At 47.4% G+C, this 22,204-nt stretch overlaps 1 protein-coding gene across 1 annotated transcript in view; it reads left to right on the top strand.

Moving 5' to 3' along the window:
• LOC309675850 (rho GTPase-activating protein 20-like) overlaps nucleotides 1-22,204 on the top strand; it is a 38,334-nt gene that overhangs the window by 5,786 nt on the left and 10,344 nt on the right. The window contains exons 2-8 of the mRNA XM_082488253.1: nucleotides 12,885-12,967; nucleotides 16,343-16,513; nucleotides 17,116-17,265; nucleotides 18,855-18,896; nucleotides 19,641-19,725; nucleotides 20,652-20,729; nucleotides 21,457-21,523. Coding sequence (XP_082344379.1) covers nucleotides 12,888-12,967; nucleotides 16,343-16,513; nucleotides 17,116-17,265; nucleotides 18,855-18,896; nucleotides 19,641-19,725; nucleotides 20,652-20,729; nucleotides 21,457-21,523 — 673 coding nt within the window. The 5' untranslated portion in view covers nucleotides 12,885-12,887. The remainder of the gene's footprint in view (nucleotides 1-12,884; nucleotides 12,968-16,342; nucleotides 16,514-17,115; nucleotides 17,266-18,854; nucleotides 18,897-19,640; nucleotides 19,726-20,651; nucleotides 20,730-21,456; nucleotides 21,524-22,204) is intronic.

Genomic DNA, 22,204 nt, shown 5'->3' with positions numbered 1-22,204 from the left:
ACTTACAGACACCAAAGGCTGCCAACAGTCGCCTGGTGGAGGGGCTGGGGTCACCCACTGACCCTCTGCCTGCAACAACATCATTCCTAAGGTGGGAACTTGAGACCGTTCTTGGGGAGCGCAATTCATGCACATGTTTGCATTAAGGCTGGGGGAAGCCGGCTTGGAAACAAGGCTGCTTCTGTCCCTAAGAGAAAGCCACGGCAGGTATAAGGGCGGTGAGCGTCTGGTCGGTCCCTGTCAGGGCTGTGGTGATGGACCACTAGCAGCTCGGCAGCTTGCACTGGATGCGTGTCCAGGGGAAGGCGAGGATTCGACCACAGCGTTCAAGTGGAGATGCGCTGTCTGCTCAGTGGACTTGAAGCATTACTGCCTCATAAATTGTAGTTTACACTTTCTCTTCCTTATGCAGTTTATATCTTTCTATAACGGGTACCCTGCATTTCATGCACTGGTGGTTAATCTGGGCCCTAGCCGGGGCTGGACCAGCATCCTCGAGCTCAGAGGCCCTGCCTTGGAGAGGCTGAAGTCATTCTGCAGCTGGGCAGACCCAGCTGTCTATGAGTTTTTAATTTTTAATATGGCAGGAAGAGGAGTTTTGCACCAAGAGAGGGAAAGAGAAGGGGGTTAGTTTAAAGACATGAAGGAATGTGTTAGATTTTTCTGTTCCTCAGGTTTGGCTGCTCTGCAAGTTTTTCAGTTTGCCAAAGCTCAATTCAGTGAACTCTTTATTTGCATTTTTAAAGAGCGAGCATGATTCTTAATTTACTTTGGCCTCAGTGATGAATTTTTATACTGTGAAACCCAGCAAGTTCCCTTCCAATGTTATACATACATCCAACTTTGCAAGAGAAACTTCTACCCCAAAGTACCAGCCTGAATTAAATGGTTTGAAGGGCTTCTCAAAAGTGTGCCCCTGCTGATTTCCCACCCGAGTCTTATCAGTAGTCACCCCATAATTGTTTGATGCTATGCTCATGATCAGAGCATGCCACAGATTGATGCTGGAGACCATATATGCCTGTAGAGTTACGTAGAGATTTTCTTTAGAGCTTTAGAGGCAAGAATGCCTCGTGAGAGGTTCCTGGGGTAGCTTTCAGCATTGGTTCAAAGGAAGAAAAGGGATGAGGAAAGAGTCCAGCTATAAAGTTCTATCAAAATATATAGGGGGAATCTGTTGCAGAGGGTTTTCACCATGGGAATGAGCATTGCAGGAAAATCCCAACAGGTGGCAGCTGTTTGGTCTAATCCATTGTCAGCAAATATTTCAAATTTACTCAGCCCTGGACATCAGAATTGCAATCCAACTGTCAGGACCTCCAAGAAGAGGTGAAGAAATTGTACAAAACAAAATTTTTCTTTTCCCACCGCTTTTGGCCTCCTATGCTGGTACTAGAAGGGGGAAGTGCTTCCTCCAGCGGCTGTTAGTTTCTTTCCAGTACAGAAGTATTTCTAAATGGACATAAATATTTATCGATCTCTTCAGTTTTCATCAATTAGCTATTTGCTGTGCTGTGCTGGCTACAGAGAACAGACATTTCTCTTACTCCAAGTTCTTCAAATTGATATCGATGCAAAAAAGACTTTGTCCGAGTGCACCCTTCCGATGTTCGGGGCCTGATCCTGTTGAAGGTGATGGCTAATAATCATCCCCACCAGCAGTAAGCGTTTTTCTTGCAGAGCTTGCTTTGTTGTTGTCCCAGAATACATAGACACACCTGCTCCTGCTGAACCTTCAGATTTGCAGGGAAAAGACCACCCATGGATGTTTTCAGCAGCAGTTGCCCAAAATTTTCACAGATTCTGTCCACCAACACTGTATCAGTGGGCTGAGGCTTGGAAATAGCAGGATTTTTTAAATTTTATTGTATTCTTGTATTCATCAGTTTTCACCTGTCTGTCCAGTACCGGATGCCACAGTGAGGACGCACAGAGCTCCAGGTGGACACCCAAGTGTTTGCAGAGGCACAGCTCGTGAACAGGAGCTGTAGCTTTGTCTTCCCGCCTAAAGCTTCTGGGCACCTTTTTAGGTACCTGTCCTGCTGTTGGAGTGACAGTTGAGAGTTTCACTTTGTGTTAGGAGCCTGGGCAGTGCTGTATCATGCGAGCAAACCCTTGTGCTCATCCCCAGGCATGGGTATTCCTGGTGGACAGTGCCATGCGGGCAAGGCCGTGTTCAGTAGCCAGAAACGCAGACCCAAGCCTGGACAAATTCCAAGTGTTCTCACTTGGGGTCCAGCCCAGTGTCAGTTCAGAACGTGGACCATTACATCAGCTGTTCAGAAAGACCCACTTCAGTTGGGAAGACCTTTGGTGCTCCATGAGACAGCAGTCCCCTCCGTGCTTTGCAGGACATACTCTCTCATTGCCATCTGCTGCTGGTGATGTTCCAGACTCCCAAGGAAGGCAGACCCTGCAGGCACCAGGAATCCATGGGAGCAGGGGAAAAAAAATAGGATGCAACAGGTCGGTGTGAGTCAAACTAATCCCCAGCCACCTCCAAGTGGAAAACCCACCCGGCCTTTGGCAGCCAAGAATCGTTTCTCCTAGTCCCCCTTATATGGGACATTTTAAAATAAACCAGCAGGGCTCCATTTATTGGAAGGAAAAGGAAATGTTTCAAAGTGTGTCCTCGCAAACTGATTTACTGCCATCAGGCTGTGCATATTTTAAGAAATGTTTGAGTTTGGTTGGAGCTGCGTTTTAGCAGTAAGGGAGAGGGAAGCAATTAGTGAAAAAACACGGGAAGGCGAACTTGTGTAAAACGGCTCGGATAAATATTTACACCCAAGTTTCTTAGCTCTGACTTCACATTAAACCCTGCCCTGTCTCTCTGCAGGGACTCGCATCCACAAATAAAATACTGGGCTGTGGCCACCCAACATTATTTTATACTTCCTTCTCTGATTAATTAGGCTAATTATGGCTCTTAAGGAATTAATAGGATTAAAGTGGCGGAAGGAAAGTTAAAGATTCTCCCTAGCATTTGCAAGGAAACGTTAATGCTTTACCACATGCCTCTGCTGGCAAAATTCACCCCAAAGAGCTCGTAAACAGCTGCGCACTTTTTTCCTCTCTTCTGGGCACAATTTTCACCCCGTGCAAAGTAAAGTAGTGCAAACTTTCAAAATATAAGTGGACAGACACACGTGTCCTTATCTAACATGAAGGAATATGGAAAAATGAGGCTGGACGGATTGGAAGAGGGTTACATTAGCCAGAAAATGGAACGGTGTGCCAGAGTCTCAGGGTGGCAGGAGGCACAGGGCAGTTAGTGGAGTGTTAATTGGGCTGCATGAGCAGGTGATACTGCTCCTTATTAAGTAGGATGAGTAATCTGTGTTGTGGAAAAGCTTCTTGTAGCCTCAATGGTAGCAAAGGGACCTGTTTCTTCGGACAGGTAGACTATGGCGAATGTTTAGGTATCAGAAATTCCTGATGATATTCCATGAGATTGGATCTGCTCTGATTTTGCCTGCTCTCAGATGTTGTTGGTCTGTGCTTTTGATAAGGTCCCGGGGCAAGAGCTGTGTCTGTCTTATGTTTGCAATGAAAATGTTGCAATAATGACTCCAGAATACACCTTATGATTTGAGGAGAAAGGACACCTAGCTTAGACCTCTCTCAGAAAGAAGACCAAGCTTCCAAGCCTAGCTCCGCCACTACTTCTCTGCATCGCTGTGGGCATGTTACTTAAATCCTCATTTTGCGCCTCGGTTTCTCTTTTTTCCAAGCAGGTGCTTGAAGCTGGGGTAGAGATATATGGGATAAGAGTAAGGAAGGGCTTGTTGGAATGCCTGTAATGTGTTTAAGAGCCCATCAGATGGAAAGTGTCGTGGTGAAGCACAGTAGTTATAGAGGGAAAAGCAGAAAGTCACTTTGCTGAGGCCACTACTGTCTCAGAAACGGGCTGTGTCAGTCCTCTGGCGGCTAATCATGGTCCTGATAGAGCTCCTCAGTTGGCCACGTAAAGCGGTGGGCACTTCTGTAGACACATAGGGTTTGTTTCTCTTCCTTTATTCATCTGTCCCGGAGTGTCTCTAGAGCAGCCACGAAGGCCTCACGTACCGCAGGGACACTCGCGTGGCAGCTCTGTGGGAGCTGGGAATGGGGTGGTGTCGCGCACAGTGTGTGGAGCTGCTCCTACAGCTGCTGAAAACATTACTGTCCCCGGGATGAGAAACCTGGCGGCACAGCTGGTGGACGAGCACTGTGAGCTGGATGCCGTAGACTGTTTCAGCTTCTCCTGGCTCTTCTGCGTCGTGGGAAAAGGCCCATCTGGTGTCTTGGGGTGGAATATCTGAGAGAGGTGTGAAGCTTGCCTACAGAGCCCGACTCTGCTCAGAGACAGAGAGCATGAAATAGCTGCGGCTGCGGATAACGCTCCTAGAGGTGCAGCAGGTCAGGCACCAGAACAGGCACCAGAACGCTTTTTGGTCTGGCTTCCTCTCAAAATGAGGTACTTGGTGGCACCATAAGGACTGGGAGGTGGTTGTACACTGCCACCACCAGTAACGTCTGAGCTTGGTGGTGGATTGCACCCAGACGTGATGAGGAGGGAGGTATCGGAGGCTGGGGATGTTCCTGTAGGTTTTGTAAAGTCAGCCAGCTGTGACAGCTCTCGGCCCCACTGCAGGGGAGGATGATCCCAACACCCTCCTCAAGAGCAGGTAATCCCCAGGTAGCCCAGCCCGGAAAAGGTGTAATTCCGGGGTGAAAACGGTGCAAAACCACCGTGCTGCAGCACTGTCTGAGCTGGCCTCACTGGGGAAAAAAACAGCGTGAGACATGGAGGGATGGGCCAGCTTTTGGGGGAGAGGAGCTTTGGAAGCTGGATCCCGCTCCTGGGGCAGCGCAAGTCCAGACTCGAGCTGAGGGAGGCAGAGACTCCAGCTGACCCATTTAACATAGTTCCACCTCAAACAGTTAACTGGTGGTGAAGTTGTTACAGGAAATATTCCGATTGGCACAGGAAAAGCCACACGTTCAGCCCTCCAGCCTGAGGTTTCGTGTGCCTGGTGGCAAAGCCAGTCCCTGCAAAGATGCAGTGCTCATGCTCACGGTCGTCTTATGCACTCTGACTTGGGGGAAACTAAACACAGGGCAGACGTGGGAGATCCCTTAGGAAACCTGCTCCTCCTTCCTCTAATCAGTCCTTTCAAGAATGTTTTCATCCTCTGTCTACATCTGCAGACTCGCTCCCTCAGTTACATACCGTACAGCACACGGCGCTACCATTGCGTCTGCTCTCATCATTCCTGCTTTCTAAAGTCAATAGGCACTGCACTTCTAGAGATTAAATTTTTAGGCACGGCATGATTTCTGGATGTCTTCTAAAGGCATCTAATGCTTGAACAACTCTGTTACTTAGCAAACCTTTCAAACTGGTGCTGCACGGCGTTGATTATTCCTATTACTCCAGTAGCAGAAACACAAGGCTCTTATACTCAAGTGATTCGTTGTATATGTGTTCCATGCTACACTCCTAGTTAGATTCATTGTCTTGCTATACAAGCAGTATATAAAACTTCCCGTGAGAGTTCCGTGACCTTGGCCTGGCTCTTTCCCTGTGTTACATGAGTGTAAAGCTACTGACTATGGTGGATCCACATTGATTTACTCTAGCTAAGGTCTGGTGGTCTTTGCTGGACTCCACTCAGTCCTAGCGGTACTCAGCAAGGTCTGTGCCAGCCCCCTGTCCTCCCATCCCCTCCATGCATACCCCTAGGACCTTCCTCACTGCCAGTGTCAGAGCGGGGGGTTTGCAGCCCACCACTCAAGGCCAGGTTCCCCTGGGACTGTCGGTGGGGTTACCTTGGTGCTAGGTGGCCAGGGCAGCGGGAGGCAGGGGAGGTCTCGGGCTGGGGGTCCCATGGGAAGCTATTTCATACAGAGCATGTTTTCTGGAGGGCCCACTCCATTTTGGACCCTTCTCCCTGTCAGGTCATACTGGCCTGCCTGACTGGCAGTAAGCTGGAAGGAAGCTGGTTAACAATGCCTGATCATGATCACCATCATAACGACAGATCTCTGCTATATATAGCATCTTTTCCTGACTGGGAACTGGGCAAAGATGGGGAAACCAGCGCGGGAACCAAGTCACAGCCCAGGCTTTTGTCTTGGTCCTAGAACTCCAAACACTCACCTTTTAAGGGACACTTGGAAGAGAACTGGAGAGGTTTTTATCTTATTCTGGGTGGTGAGCTGGGCAGGGAATCAAGGCTGAGAAGAAAACAAGTCGTATTCCAAGGAGCTGGTGGCATGATGTAGGAGGGAGTGCAGCTTCTCAAGCCAGTATCACCCAAGATCAGGCTGGCAGAGTGGCACAGCACATCTGGATGAGATGCAGGGCAGGTAGGCATGGCTGAGGCTGCCTCCCAGTAAGGTGACGCTGAGTGCTCTGCGATGGATTTCCCCATTCGGGGGCAAGGGGGAATGACTGCAAGACAGCAGCTTTTGGAGCCCCTGCTAAAGCTGCTCCTGGTCGTGGGGTCACATTCCAGTTTGTACAGTTTCTCGAGTGGCAGATGAAGTCTGGGAACAAGGAGAGAAGGAGACAGCAGCCATGCAAATGCACTTTTCCCTAAACTCATTTTAAGTGCAAGTCAGCATAAAATGGCAATCCCAGTTCACGTAACCTCATGCCTCATTTCCTTCCATGTCCCCTTCTCTTTCTTTGTCTCTCTCTAATTGGGTTTTCTAAGTAGAAATGCAACTGCAGTCTTACACAGGCACTTTGTAAGAGCATCCTGCGCTCACATAAACAAGAGACGTTACAGAGCAGGAGGCATTATCTCATTAAGATGCTTCTGTAGGAATGCCGCTGCTAACATAAACTCATCATTGGATGGAAGAGCAGCAGCAGTTGTTTTCACATGGATGGATCCAAGCCCAAGCGATTGGTTAATTGTTTCGGTACTCTTAACTGGATCCTTAAGTAATTTTTTGAATGTTGCCTGAGAGCTAAATAACCATGTGCTACGTTTATACAGTAACTTTTGCTCTTTTCCAGTGGACCACTGAAAAATGTGCCTTTACTGGGTTCAGTTGATTAATAGCAGTGATCAGCTGTCTGCTCTGACACAATGTACCGATACTGTGATGAGAATACTTGTAGGAAGAGAGCGTTTCACAAAATCCATCCAAGAGAATAATATTGATATTATTGTCTCTGAACAATCTACGATACTCCAAAATGATCAAGGACATTGTGGCCCATGTTTTACTCTCTCTGACTGTGCCTTTAGCAACATAAGCCTCCCTAACTGATCTGGATGTCAGCATGGAACTGACTCAAAATCCAGGATTATAAAAATACATGGTTTGGGGTTTTTCTCAAAGAGTATATGATACGCTTTCACCATTTTCACAGCTAGGAAGTGGACTGTTTCTCTAATGTGGGGGGGGGTGTGGTGACACTGACAGCCAAATGTTTGACATAAAAGTGTAACAGAATGTGGCAGTGAAGAGCATTGGGAGAAGCGTGTTTCCCTCGGGAGTGTGAGCTGGGTGCCTGCGGCCACAGTAGTGACATGTTGGTAGGGTCCCTCCATTCAGTAGCATGCAAAGAATTCATGGTGAAACATCAGTATGCTGAGAATAGGGCTAGACCTAAATTAACCCTTTCCCTATATTTGATCTTACTGCTTTTTACCCCCTGTGGGTGCAGGGAAGCCAGTCCAGTGTCAGGTGTGAAGTTGATCTCATTTACATATGATGGTTTGTAATGAAATGCAGCTTCAAGCTTCTGTAAGTCCCACTTGTGATGGCAGCAGAGTTGGTGCAGGGGCTCGTTGAAGAACCACATAGGAGGGAACGGAAGGGGGAACTCTCAAGCTAAATTCAGGGCTCACTGGGGCAGCCGGGCTTTTCCTTCACAGCACATTAGACGCTGATGGGTGAATGTCCCAGATCTGGGGTCACATCTTAATTTTTAGACGATGTCCATCTCTGTCCAGTAAGGGACAGCATTAATGAAATCAGTGCACAATTCTCCCCTTGTCAGAAGAGGAGGGAGGGGATGGCTGTCATCCCTGCCTCAGCGGAGAGCGTGCGGGGTGGAGTCGGGCTGACTGGCTGATCTCCTTTGCTGTGTGTTCAGCCCTCAAGAAGGACATTTCCACTACGGACTGCAGGGTGGTATGGATGTACCGGGCTAGTTTTAAACTTGCTAGCTAGCCCCATTTCTTGGCAGAGGCTCTGCAGAGCTTCATCCTGCTATTTCTACACTGCTAATTGTTTTCAGACTGGCTCTTCAGTCTTTCTTTCAGTGATGATATACCTAATGGCCAAAGCAGAGCTGTCCAGGACCCTTCTTGTAGTACATTTTTTTTTCCCTGGGAAAATGCAGATTAACTGAAAACATTTTATCGAAACACACTGCTTTGGAAGAGCCTTCCAGTAAAATGAAGGGAGGGCTCTGAAGGAACTCTTCCTGCCACACAGGATCTTAAGGCCAGGCACATTTCCGTTGCAAAATGTCCTCAATTCATTCCAGCTTACCCACCCAGCCCCATGGTCCGTAGCTTCGCAGCAGTCCTATCATATGGATTAACCCAGAAATTCAAAGTGCTGTAGATCTGTCACATCTTACTGTGCGGGTGGTCCTGCATTCAGGTGTCCCTGGCCTTGCAGGTGGCCGAGCCAACAGCTCCTTGGCTGGGTTTACCTCCCACATGTGGTCTAGAAGCATCACAGTCTCTGGTCCATAACCTACAGTCTTTCGTAGCATCAGCAGCTCGTGAATGGCAGAGATGTGTTTCCCTGCTGCGTGGCACTGACCGATGGAGATGACCCTGACCAGGCAGCTTCCACTGCTGCTGGCGGAGCACGTCTTCTCGACTTGCAGCAGATGCTAGGGTCAAAGAGAGCACGTGGTGGTTTTGAAGACACGGTGTATCGATGTTTCTGAAGCAAATATTTCAATTTATGTTTTGCAGAAAAGTTGCACTATTAAAAAAAAAATCTTGTTTTCATTTCTGAATGTGAACTAAACCAAATAGCAGCAGCGTTCCAGTGCCGCAGACATTGCAAGCTTTGACCAGCTACTGACAGAAGGAAAATCCACCCTGTTCTAAGCAAGTGGTGTTATTTTTCAGCTCCATCCCTCCCACCTTAACTGTCTGAAGAATAACATTCAAGTGCAGAGGTCAGTGAGGGGGAAAAACCCCGACTCGTGCTGGCCAGCTGAGCCGATAGCGTAGGCCATACATGGGTTTGGAATGAGGGGCATTAGACTCACAACCTCCCCAGTGCCAAGACATACACAGCTAAAATTGGCAGCTCAGAGATGAGTAATGCACAAACACGGTCCAGAGCGTTGCAAGTGCTCAAGCACTTGCAGAGTATGTTGGGTAAACGAGTATCTGTTTCCATGGCATCAAAACAGCCGAGAGCTTACGCCGTGTCCCTTTGTCGGTTCTCTGATTCCAGGGCCTGGTTAATGTGAGCAGAGCAAAAGCACTCCCTGGCTCTAACATGGAGGAGCACAGCCAAATCCCCCCTTCATCCAAAAGCAATGCTTGTGGGGAAAGGCTGGATGATGCTGCCGACACCCAGGCAAGTGCTGGGCTGTGGACCACCAGCCGCCCCCTCTGGGCACTGCCAGCTCTGCTCAAGGGCAGCCGTTGGGCAGGAGGGTGAGGGGGCTCTGGCCGCTCCAGAGAGCTCCTCTGTGAGATGGAGGCCTTGTGGTGTTTCTGCTGTGTCGTGAGATGGGAGGGTTTTTTGCAAGAAAACTGTAGACCTTAGAAACATGCAGCATTCAAAGCATGTTTAACGTGGGACTGGAAGAGCTCTCAAGGTGTTAGGAGACTCTGTCCTTGTCCAGCAGCCTCTTGTGCCCAGTGACAGAACAAGAGGTAATGGGCACAAACTTGAACATAGGAAATTCCATCTTAACATGAGGAGGAACTTCTTTACTTTGAGGGTGGCAAAGCACTGGCACAGGCTGCCCAGAGAGGTTGTGGAGTCTCCCACTCTGGAGACATTCAAAACCCACCTGGACGTCATCCTGTGCAACCTGCTGTGGGTGACCCTGCTCTGGCAGGGGAGTTGGACTGGGTGAGCTCCAGAGGTCCCTTCCAACCCTGACCATTCTGTGATTCTGTGATACAGTCCAAAATTATTTAAAATGGGGTAGACAGCTAGGTTCTCCCAAGCAGGGAAGGAGGATATGAGCAACTGTCTTACCTTGTATGGCTACTGAAACCGAAGGCAGAACAATTTATTATTGCTCTATTAAATATGCAAATCAAGTATGTTAACTGTGAAATTATGCTAATTAGTTGTGGCCTGTTCCCTCAGTATGGTGTGACTCGTGTGATCTTGTGGCCGTCATCTCAACGATGTCCTGCCAAGGATACTTGACTGGCTGGGGTTAAAGAGACTTCGGCTGAGGGCTTGGAAGGCAATTTTCTGGTTTGCCTGGAGTCTATTTGGGATCAGACAACCAGGCTGCTGGGCAACTGATGATAACAGCATTTTATTTGGAGATAGCGAGTATGGAGAATAGCTTGTGTCCTGTAGTCACAGCATTTCACTGGAAACCCAAAGTTCTGTCTTGGTGAGACTTCTATGGGTAGTCCAGTGCCTGCTGGAAGTGGTGCTAGTGAACAGGTCCTCAGACTCCTCTGGAGAAGTGCCATGGGTGGGCAAAGACAAGGCTTCTTGGAAGGCATTGCTGCCACCATCCAGATGCAATCTGAAACCATTCCTAACGGTTTTATTACAATGCCGTTGGAGATGTTACTGCAATGCCCCTGGCACAAGGGTGCATCGGATTGCCTGGCGTGCCTGGTCCGTTCATTCAAGTGACCGTTGCCGCTGGCAGCCTGCCGGGGTTTTCCAGCAGGCAACCGCACCCATCCTTTCTTCCTGCCCTGAGGTATTGCATGACTGATGCTTTGCTGTAGTATGTGTTGTAGGAACATTTTATCCTATTAAGGCACCTCTGAAAGGCAGATGTTCTGTTTTAGTAGAGACTCTCTTTTTTTAAAACAAACATTTTTGAGCTGATGTTATTTTTATTCAGTTTTCTCTGTGAAACTTCCAAAGGCAGATCTTTGCTTGGCAAGGTCATATCAGGGAATGGAGGAAAAATTGCCGTCCATTTGTCACTGTCTACATGTATACACATACACAAGGAATCTACTTAGAGAGCACTACTGGTCTTGCAAAGCTGAATATTCATACATTAAGAAATTGCTTTATTAAATTGTGCTTGCGGTCCCACTCCAGCTTTGAGTTACACGATCATACACTCTTCTTCACAAGGTCATCTGTGCTTTGGAGGGCTCTGCCAGACCTGACCAGGCAATGAATCGGGAGCCTGTGTTGTAGAAAGCTCTTCCCTGTAGAATTCCCTGATCTTCTGTTGCAGAAGTCAAAAGGTGCATTGCAAACGAAATGGGCCGTGAGGAAGAGTGCGCCTTCCCTGGCAGCTGGGCTCCACGCCGGCCTCTGCCACAGATTTCCTTTCTCAAGTGTTGTAAATCACTTCCACCAACTTTTGAAGTGGTCACTAATGCCCTGTTCTTAATTTCTGGGATTCCTCACATAAATCCCCGGAGACAGAGTTATAGCCGTGCTGAGCCCCCGTAGCGCCCGTGAGGGTGAGCAGGAACAGCGCTTCAAACCAGTCCCCTCAGCCAACCCTTCTGTCTGCTCAGAAAAATCAGAGCCACTGTGTTAAACGCCAGACACCCAAATTCACTGTAATCGCTTTGTTCTTATCCTTGCTATCGGTGGAATGAGGGTAATCCCGTCCTTTAACATCATAAGAATGTCATGTTAATGTGGTTATAAGGTACTGAGCTGTAATAGCATTGTGTACTCAGAGATGGGTCTAACGAGCTCACATGCAATAAATATTTCTACATTCAGCACAGAGTTTGAGAAGTATACAGTTGATAAAAGAAACGCACTTTCTCCGTAGGACCTCTCCTCAACCAGCAATCCTGGTTTCTTTTATTCTTAGGATATTGCATATTTTGATACGTTCAGAAGTCAAAACATCGGTAATTCTCAGCATACTCTAAAATTCCTGGTACTTAAAGCTTTAGTGCAGGCAAATGCTGAAATTAGAAATACGCCATGGGACAGATTTTCCCATGCTTACTCAGCAAGAACCGTTGATGTAAGGATTTACCTTCCAGGCTAAAATCTGTCATCCTTCTCCAACATGAAATTCATTTGGCAAATAAAAGGAGACCTGTGACCTTTGTGTGTGTATGTTGACTTGGATAGTTATCATGTCTAATTCACAAGTCCCACCATTACAGTCACCTCATTTCTGTGTTACACAAGACTTGGTGACTGTGGCTGTTAAAAGAAATACAAGTGTCTTGAGGTTACGCTAGCTGGAGAGGGGCCTAATAACGGTCTATTTGCTCAATCTGTAAATCATGGAAAATGAAGATGGAGAAAACTCTACTGAGTAACCTCATCCATTCCTTCAAGCCCATAAGTTATGGCTCCCTTACAGTATTATATGCTGTTTGTAGCTTTGTCCACTCCAGTTTTAAATTTGGATTTCTATACCTTCCCTTAACAAACTATTCCATGGCATGAGTATTAGGAAGTTTTTCCTGACCTTCAGCCTGTGTTTTCTTTTCTCTGCTTAATTTCATGTCATTACTTTGAATTTTGGCTGTGAAAACTGGAAGCATTTCAAGGTAGAAAAGTTTTAAGTGTCCCACATAAATGTGAGAGTTGACAAGTGTTTTAATAATACGGAAGGGGAGGGAGGTGTCTGAAAGCACAGATCATGGCTCTCAGTGCTGAGGTTTCATGAGTGTTAAAATAAAAAGAGAACTTGTAGAGTGCAACGAGCAGATCGGTTTCCGAGGTGGCCAGACTAACTGGAATGTCTTTTTGTCTTGCAGAAGATGAAGCCCATAGTCCAAAGAAGACGATCTACCCCTTCTGCCATTACTAAAGCTCTCGGCAAGTCAAAGCACCATTCCAGGTAAAGGAAATACCTTTCTGACTCCTTTTTCCACCTTCCTGCCCATACAGACTGAAATCAAACTGGTTTTCAAATTCATTTAACAGTGTCGAAGGCAATTTGTTTGTGGACAGATATGGAAGAGTTTCTTTTCTACTGGAATGGCATCATGCTCAGCAGTAAAAGCTGAGGGAAAGGAGGAGGATGGGGGGGCATTACCTTTATGGCGTTTGTCTTCCCAAGTAACCATGACACATGCTGAGGCCCTGCTTCCCGGCCAGAGGCTGGACATCTGCCTGCCCATGGGAAGCGGTGCATGAATTCCTCTTTTTTCCCCATCTTATTTTCTCCCCGTGTCCTGCTGGGAGGGAGCGAGAGCGCGGCTGGGTGGGGGTCTGGCAGCCAGCTCGGTCAGCCCACCACGCCAGGCTGGCTGCTGACTGTCAGTGCAGAGAATATTAGGCCTAGATAGTTGGTGCTTGCTATAGCCAAGTAAGTACAAATACACCCGGACAATATTGCACAGTGCAGCGACACCCAAGTAAAATCAGGTACGAGAAACAGCGTGTAGGGTTCTGTAGTGTGGTTTCCCTGCTGACCTGGCTGGGATAAACGAGCTCTGACACTTGTGTCATTCAGCGCGGGGCTGTTCACAGTGCTGGCAGTGCAGACCTCGCCAGCGAGGCCCCGCGAGCGGCCCTGGGGCTGGCTGGCAGGGTGACCTTCCTCCATCCCTTGCGGAGCCATTCCCTGCCATCGGGGCATGAAGTGCTCTATACAGTCCAAGCTGGATTGAGGAGCAGAGCTTCCAGCTCTTCCTGACAGCTCTCCTGGCTTTTCTCTCATGCGTCCTGACCCCCATCTGCCAGCTGACTTAGCAGACTTGAAGGCGCGGGCCTGCTGAGAGCTTGCATGGGGCGTATTGTGGCTGTGCTATGGCACACTCAGTCTCTAGGTAAGGACATGTCGTGGTTTGGAGGACCTGCTTTCCTGAGTTGTCAGCCTGGAGTTTTTCCCGAAATTTGCTTTCAGCTGGAAGCCCACACTGCCTCCCTTTTGCCCGGCAGCATAGCCAGTGCCAGGAGGCCAGTGTGCTCCTGCCAGGAGGGAGCAATGAGTCCCAGCTCACAGACACAAAGTCCAGGAGACTTTTTTCCTGAGACGCAATGACCAGGTTGCTCGTCACCACACGTACACTGTCTTGATGCTGGGAGGCCATACCTCCTGATGGAGTAAGAGATTTTTTAAAATATATATATTTATGTGTGTACGTATGTGTGTATATATATGTGTGTGTGTATTTTTTTACAGATACATGTGTATATATGTGTGTGTGTGTGTATATATATATGTCCCTATGCTTGCAAACAGCAGAAGAAGCTCTATCCTTCCCCCTTTTGCCAGACTGCAGGTGAGACAAGCATCTTCATTACCCTCTCACCTATCACCGGTGGTGGGGTGAGAAGCAGAAACAGAGATGCCCTAAGAAATGAGAGAGGGATTTGTTTAGTTCAATTTTTTTTTTCCTTTGTAAGAAAGAGATGATAAAGCTGAACTGATTGGCATTTTGATCTGGACCAGCCTTCCTGAAGAATACCCCTTTTATAGTACGCCATAGGTAATTGATGCATAGTACATTCTGCTTTTCTGAAAAAAGTTTGTGGGGTCAGTCTCGTAGGATCATTTAAAATAAAGGGCAGGACTGATTTTCATTTGGTTGTCTTCTGACCAAGTTATGTGGCTTTGTTGTCATTCCCCCCACCCTCTTCTAAATTGCACTAAAAAAAAAGTAAAGAGAAACAAATTCTTGACTTTATTTGGCTGGAGAATATCCTTGGGAGGGAGGGAAGCTTTAAATGTTTCTCATGATGGATTGCTATGGAGGGAGCTGGTACAATGCCATCTTTGCTTAGGCCACCAGAGTATTGGTGAGATTTTTTTGCTATCCTGCTGCAACTCCTCCAGCTTTAGGAAATCCACTGCTGAGATTGTGAGACGGTGTGGCTCCCACTGCTCAACTGACGCACATGGAAAGCTTTTAATATCAAGTGTAAAGGTGATTTAGCTTCTCACTTGTGGAGGCAACAGATGCATAAGCCAAGAATTCACTTGTTGGTGGCTGTGGAGTAGTGAGGAGGGAAGAGGGAATTTCTGCTTGCAGGAGTGCAGGTGGTCCTGTGACTGGGGGACGATTTTAGAAAAGCAGCTACTGGCTAGCTTTAACCTCACTCCCGTGAAATCAAAGGAGCCCAATTATGAGGCCAATGGAAATTGAGTTGAGACTAACAATGTCAAACATACTGCCCTTAAAATGTTTGTTCATTTGTTTGTGTAGAGACTGCCCTCAGACTAGAGTAGTATTGCTGAGGGATAGAGGGAAGGTGAGTATCTCTTCCACATGCGTCCTTGCCTGCAGGCAAGATACACATTTTTGTCTATGTGTAGACAGGAGGATTTCTGGGTTTTTTTTCTCCCTACATAAATCTAAGGCCACATCTCAGAGGTTAGCTAATTCAGTTGGGGTCAGGCACAAGAACACAGTCTCTGAACAAAGCTCAGCAAAGAACTCTTGCTTGTTCATTCAGTGCAATCCCACCTGTAGAGCAAGGGGTAGACCCAGGAATTGGCTGTGGGACCTGCTCTGTGGCCGAGCAGAGCCAGGAGCAGCGCTGAGAAGGCCCTCTGGGAGGGTGCTGAGAGGCAAGTGGGGGGATTAGCACTTGGCAGAGCACTTCCAGCTGGGGGAAACAGAAAAAGAATCTGGTTCAATCCCAACGACGGCTTGTTGAGTGCAGTCAACGTTCAAAAACCATCAGGGTTTTTTTTTTTAAATGGTCAACACCTGTATCAATCTCAGTAGAAACAAGATGCTGGATTGCAGCCAGGCAAGCCAGAATCACATGGCTGGGATTAGATGAGTACATGCAGTTCATTTTCTTTGTGCTGCAGCCCTTGCACTGACAAGCGGTTCAGTACAGATGGGAAGCGCGCAGAAATGGCAGTCCCTCCCCGCGCCAGGCTGAGCAGTGCCGTGAGCCATGCATGGATTTTCCATCTCCTTTTTGAGTCATAGCTTACACGCATATGCGGGAAAGAAGTGTTTTACCTGAGTGAGATGTGGCTCAAAAAATGAGTATTTCAGCAGCATAGCCTCCCCAGAGTTAGCGTGGGCCTTTAGACAGTTTTCCATCTGTCAGTCTCAGACAGATGAAAAAATTAATGGTAAAATTAATGGGGCAGAGCAGACAAATGCAGCTCAGAACTGAGAGCAGTAGGGTCGGTGCTGGGGGAAGCACGGGGCTGTCAGGCTGTTCCAAAGCAGTTGCCTGTGACCAATCATGAACCTTTGTGAGAAAAGCCTCTGACAAAGTATTATGATTTTTCTTCCTCCTCCAGGGAAACTACCCTTTCCTCTTCCCACTCAGACAATGGGCTGCCAAGTGGGGTGTTCAGCAGCCCAGGCTCCACTTTCATCCTGGACGAGCGAGTACAGCTAACTGTGGGCCTGCAGACCCAGGAAAGACATTTGATCTTGTTCAGTGATGTGCTGGTCATCGCCAAGTCCAGGTAAGAGGAATTCACACTCACTCCTTCTCCCCAGTATGTGCTGTTGAAGCTGGGCTCTGAGCTATTTGGGGAGCGGCCATCAAAACAACTCTTCTTTACAAACATGGGTCTTAAATGTGGCATCTCCCCCTTCCACTTCCAGAAATTCTTCTTGATCTTAACGTTTCACTCCATTTTCCTGAAGGAAAAGGTTGTCTAATTGGGTTTGGCCTTTCCCTTATGTGTCTTCTTGAAGAAATAGCAAGAGGGCAAGAGGCAGTGAGGACAGAAGACTGACCCCTGGTCTGGCTACTTCTGCCATACATAAATTAAGAGCTTAGTGACTTCAGTTATTAGCATAGACAGCAATTAGCCTAAATCACCATCTGCCTGCATGTGAGTCCAGTGAATCACATTGCCCTGAGCCGCAGCTGTCCCACTGCAGCCACCAACCCCAAAACCCACTTGCAAAATTTTCTTGTAGTGCCTCCACGTGCCCAGATGTTTAGTTCTGGGGAGCTTGTTGCTGTCACCCCACCTGCACTACTGGAAGGGGGCATGACCAGACTCTGGAGGTCTAGATGTTAGGATCTGGCCTAAGAAATACATAATTTGAATTGCAGATCCTCCTCCAGCCTGAAGCTGAAAAAGCAGGTGCATCTGAGCGAAGTGTGGACCGGCACATGTCTCAGCGAAGTGACAGAGAAAAAGATGGGTCCGGAGAATTCATTTGTCATCGGCTGGCCTACCACCAACTATGTTGTCACCTTCAGGTATCTCATCAGACACCAGACCTCCCTCTGCAGCCTGGCAGCTGCCCAAGTCTCCCATGTGTCCAGCGGAACAATGACTGAGGCTATAGGGCCCTGAGCTCTCCTGCAACCCTTCTCCCCATTGAGCAAAGGACTTCCACTCACATTAGGCAGTGTGGTAAAAACTTAGATATTGGGACACAGTCATCTTAGAAAGATATCTGCAGGTTGGTCCTCGAGAACCTTTTAGAGGACCAACCCTTGCAAGTGTTGTTATAGCAAGGGCTAACCCTGCTGCAGAGTATCCCGCAGCATCACAACCCAATCTGCCATAGCAAACCAGCTTTTGCCATCATGTAACCTACAAGTGTGTTGTTTCAGCACCTGCCAGCAGCCGTTTCTGTAGGAGATTAGCCCTAGTTTGAGAATTTTTCATTACGAAGGACAGGTTAGTTATGTCAATGAAAAATGCCAGCTGGCCTTGTGCCAGGATCAAATCCTTTACCCACCCCTAGTGTGGCCTGGGCAGCTCCTGGGCAAACCTTCCTCCCGCGGTTGTCCGCCTGGGTGTCCCAAGCCCACAGCAACAGACTATAAAAATGGAAAGATTCTTCAAGATGGGTCTGCACAAGCCGCACGGTCCAGCACGTGCTTAGCCCTTGCTAAACACAAAAATAGAAATGTAGGGGAGTGTGGAGCAGCCTAGAGAGTAGCCCAGTTGTGTCCAAAGGCTGTCTCAAAGCCTGTCCCGATGTTGTGCCTGAGCTCATAAGGCTCACCAAAAAGCAGGTGAGCTTTCTATTACCTGGAGCTCAGTCCAGCCTGGCTGAATTGAATCTAGAGCTGGTATACTGCAGGGAGCTCAGGTCACCGCTGGCTCAGGCATCTCTGCTTCGTACTCTCTCTTGCAAAGCAGAGAGGTCAGCAGTCTTCAAGGGTCGCTCTGTCCTCAGGGGTTCTGTTGGCACAGCTAGGAAGGGCTGATCTGGCCTGATGCCTTTCCTTCTGTGGGACAGCTGCCTTAGTGGAAAAAGAAATGGGAACCGTACCGTGGTTTCATACGTGCCATCTCATCATTTCCAAGGGCCAGGGTGGTCTCTCCCGGGTGATGCATTCCTGATCAGGATTCATGCTCTGACTCGCAAGCTGCCGTTTGTGTCTAAGTCCAAACTCAACAGCAGTTCCATTTCCTTCACGTCACTGAGACCTGGGTAACCCACGTTGGCAGCAGAAGCTTCTAGGAACCGCAGACACTGGGAAGGAAATAATAGGAGAATGAAAATAGCAATTAAAGGTCACTGCAAAAATAATAAGGGCCACAAGATGAATTAACTCCAACATCACAGAAAGATATTTGTCCCTTTTCTGAACACTCGCCAGCCTGGGCAGGAAATGTAGTCCAGTTTGTTGCTGGGATTCTTTTTTGTTGTTATTATTTTTGTTATTTGTTAAAATAGGACAGAAGCAGGAAAGGACTGTGCTTTTGTTCCAGGGCTTTGCAGGAAGGAACTTTGACTTACAGCTATATATAAATGAAACTGGGTAGAGTTTCCAAAGGCTGTTACCCGCTCAGCACTTGTCTGATGATCTGCCTCCCTTTTTATCTTCAGCTCAGCTGACGTGAAGGAACGATGGCTGTCAGCATTGCTGTGGTAAGTGACCCTCCTTTTATCCTCCTGGGTGGTTCCTCTGCAGTCCTCGGAGAAATTTGTCGTGCTAGGTGTCAAATTGCCCTCTGATTTCCAGCACGTTAAGTGTCCAGCTGCTGTTTGGAAAATCCACCTTTGAAACCTGAATGTGGAAGCCCCTGGGTGAAAGCAAAATTGGCGTTAACGGTTCAGAAAAGATGAAATCCAGTAGAAGATAACACTGTTGGAGCATTTTATTTTTTTTCTTTTGGAGCTGGAGGTTGACTTTGCTGATCACTATGGAAATGTCGCAAGTGTTATTGATTCTTCAGCCGTTTGTTGATTCAAACAAAAGTTTGTATTTTGTGGCATCTAGAGGCTACAGTTGTTTCTTTTTCATGTTATGCTTTTGTATGTTGTTTCCACTAACATCCAGGCAGAAGTGTTTATGTAGGTACAGAGAGGGGAAGAAGTCTCTTGATTTGTGGAGAACGGTAATGATCCTGAGGACGCTGGAAGGTGTTACGCTAGCCACATCTATCTGCATTAAAGTGCATGTGGGGTTTTGCTAGCCTGGGGCCTCAAGAAAGATATAGAAGCCAATAAGAGCATGTGACCACACTATGAACATTGCACCTTATCGTTACTGTTGTAACTAATCTGTATTTATTATAGCGTCAAGGAGCAGGTCCCTTGAATCGAAATCTTAGGGTCCTTCTCAAGTTTGGCTGGGAAATTATATTCCTTACCCTTTTCTTTGACTTTCAGGCATATCAATGAGGTAAAACAGAATGAGTATCTGAAGACTCTGACCCTTCAGATCTTAGTGCTGGATGCTGACAACTGTTCTTCTGTAAGTAAAGCCAAGAACCTGCTCATCAGACCAACGCTACATGGAGGTCTGTGGGGCAGGGGTGCAAAGGCAGGGCTGTGGTGCTGCTGCTGTCCCCGTTTAAAATTCAAGTCCCACCTGAAAAGGTTTTAAAGTGCGTGCGTCTGGGCAGCTGCATCCTTCCCACTGGAAGCCCACTCAGAGAGTTTTGGTTTGGGAAATGAGGAGGTAGGCAGATGCTTACCAAAAAGCAGTTAATTCTTAAGATTACAAAAAGCAGTTAATTCTTAAGATTATTCTTGGCCTGTGGCTTCTTTTCTCTTTTCCTTCTGCTTCACTTTATAATTGGTGATGGTTTGTAGTTGACTGGCCAGTCATTCCTATTTTCAGTGCAGTAAGTTGAGGATATTGATCATAAAAGAGTCACTGGTGTGTTCTCCTGAATTAATTTACTGGAATGTGTCCCAGTCTCTTCATATTAATAGCATTTCTAGACTTCAGGCAGAGCTGGATGGGTCACATTTACTTTCTGGGAACTCTTCCCTCAGAGGGTGACTCCAGACACTCGTAGTTCATTAGCATTATGCCGTGTTCACCCTTTGGAGCGACAGTGGCACCACTATCAGTGAAATACTGATGTGATCAAATACAGCATCTGAACACCACCCAGCCCCTGTGATTTCTGCTCGGTGAAGTCTTTGGATGGTATAATAAACCCGTGACAGAGAAGTAGTATAGAACAATTTTCGCAATGTGTGGCCATCACCCTTAACAATGATTCCAGTGTCGCTCAAATTAGTGCAACTCTCCTAACCACGAACATTTAGTAAAGACAGTCAACAGTCAGATGAGTGACAATTTCCCCAGATTTTCAAGCTACAAGAAACCGCAACCAAACTTCATGCCTTCTTACTAGCTTCCTATGTTTTCTCTGTTTTTCTTTCTAGACTACTGCAGTCAGTGTGTCCAATGTGGAAACTGCAGAGAGTGTGATGAAGAAGACCCTACTACAGCTTGGACTTCCTGTAGGTGGCAGTTGCATAGTCTGCCAGATCTTAGCTAAGGAAGCTGGCAATGTCTGGGTTACAGGACAGTGCAGATGTGGAGAAGTCTACATTTGCTGTAGCTAACCAGTAAGGCATTAATACTCTCTGGACTACAAGATGAAGCAATCTATTTGTGTGGGTGCCAAGTATTAGAAACACAGATGTGCTTATGTGCCTACATTAAATTTAAACCTTGTATAATGAAGTCCTTTGGATTTCGGAGGACTCCAATGTTTGCGGTCCAGCATTAGGATTGAGCCAAGCTTGTCAAAGGATTATTAATATAACCATGAAATACCAAACAAACCAGTAATATTATTAGATGACCCTTGCCCATTGCAGTGGTCCAGCATTTCCCATTACAGTGCTTAACAGGTAGCTTTGACAGTGTTCCAGAAGCTTAATACCAAGGAGGGTTGTGGATCATATTGCCAGGAAACCATCATGTGGGTTCACATCCTGCTGGCTCTCAGTCTTTTCTTCTCCTGAACCTTTCCCCTTCCATTCCATATCAGATAGACTGATCCAGAGCGCTGTGCCTCCCAGCCATGGGGCTGTCCTGGAGATAGCCACGCATGTCTGGCTCCTTGGCCTGTTCAGCTGTTTGTTGCTGTCTGTTGCCTTCTGAGTGGAGTCCAACCTCATGGACCCTCACCCTGACCCCCTTCACCTAATATTTTTCTCTTCTCTGTTCCTCAACCACCAGGGCAGGACAAGTGAACACCACCTCTGGGTTATCTCAGGAAAAGATGAGCCTGCTTATCCTCTAATTGGTAAGAGCTCTCCCCTTTTCCCTCAATTCTAGCACCACAGCAACAAGTGATAAATGATACTATTGTGTGTGGCAGAGAAATGTCTCAAACATTGCACTCTTCACTTAAAAAAGCAACGGTAGGGGGACTGTTGCTGATCTGAGATGTCCCTTGGCTTTTATGGTCTCAGGATCCACGTTTAATCAATGCATTGTGACATCTTTGAAGATCTTCACGCTTACCTCCCTTTTCCAAGCAAATCTGTGCATTTCTGGATGGGAGCCCATGACACCTTTCAGCAGATGCTCCAAATAGATTTTAGGCTGGCCTAAGAAGTTCTTTCTATGCAGCACATGTGATGCAAGGGTAGGGCATGCCTCAAAGCCCAATCCCATCCCTGTGGCTCCAGGTATGAACTTGCAGGGCTACATGCCTGGAGGTTGGTCATCCTCTCCTGCTCATCTTTGCAGTCTTCTCCTCACAGGCAGTGCGTGTGGTCTGGGGCAGCTTCAGCCCACCTTTGCTACCTGTGATAGAGGTATCCACTGATGTCCATCAGACAGAGCATCTCCTGACACCTCCTGAGCCCTTTGCCTTCAGGCTCCACCAGAAGCAAAACAAGTTGCTGCAGTTAGGTGCTCATTCAGCAAGAACATGGTCCAGAGGAAAGCACTTTGGCAGCTGAAGGAGGCAGAACTTTTA

The sequence above is a fragment of the Vanellus vanellus genome (genome assembly GCF_965231255.1).
Source record: "Vanellus vanellus genome assembly, chromosome: 10".
NCBI lineage: Eukaryota > Metazoa > Chordata > Aves > Charadriiformes > Charadriidae > Vanellus > Vanellus vanellus.
Note: the sequence above shows the minus strand (reverse complement) of the source record. Positions and strands in the feature narration are given on the sequence as shown.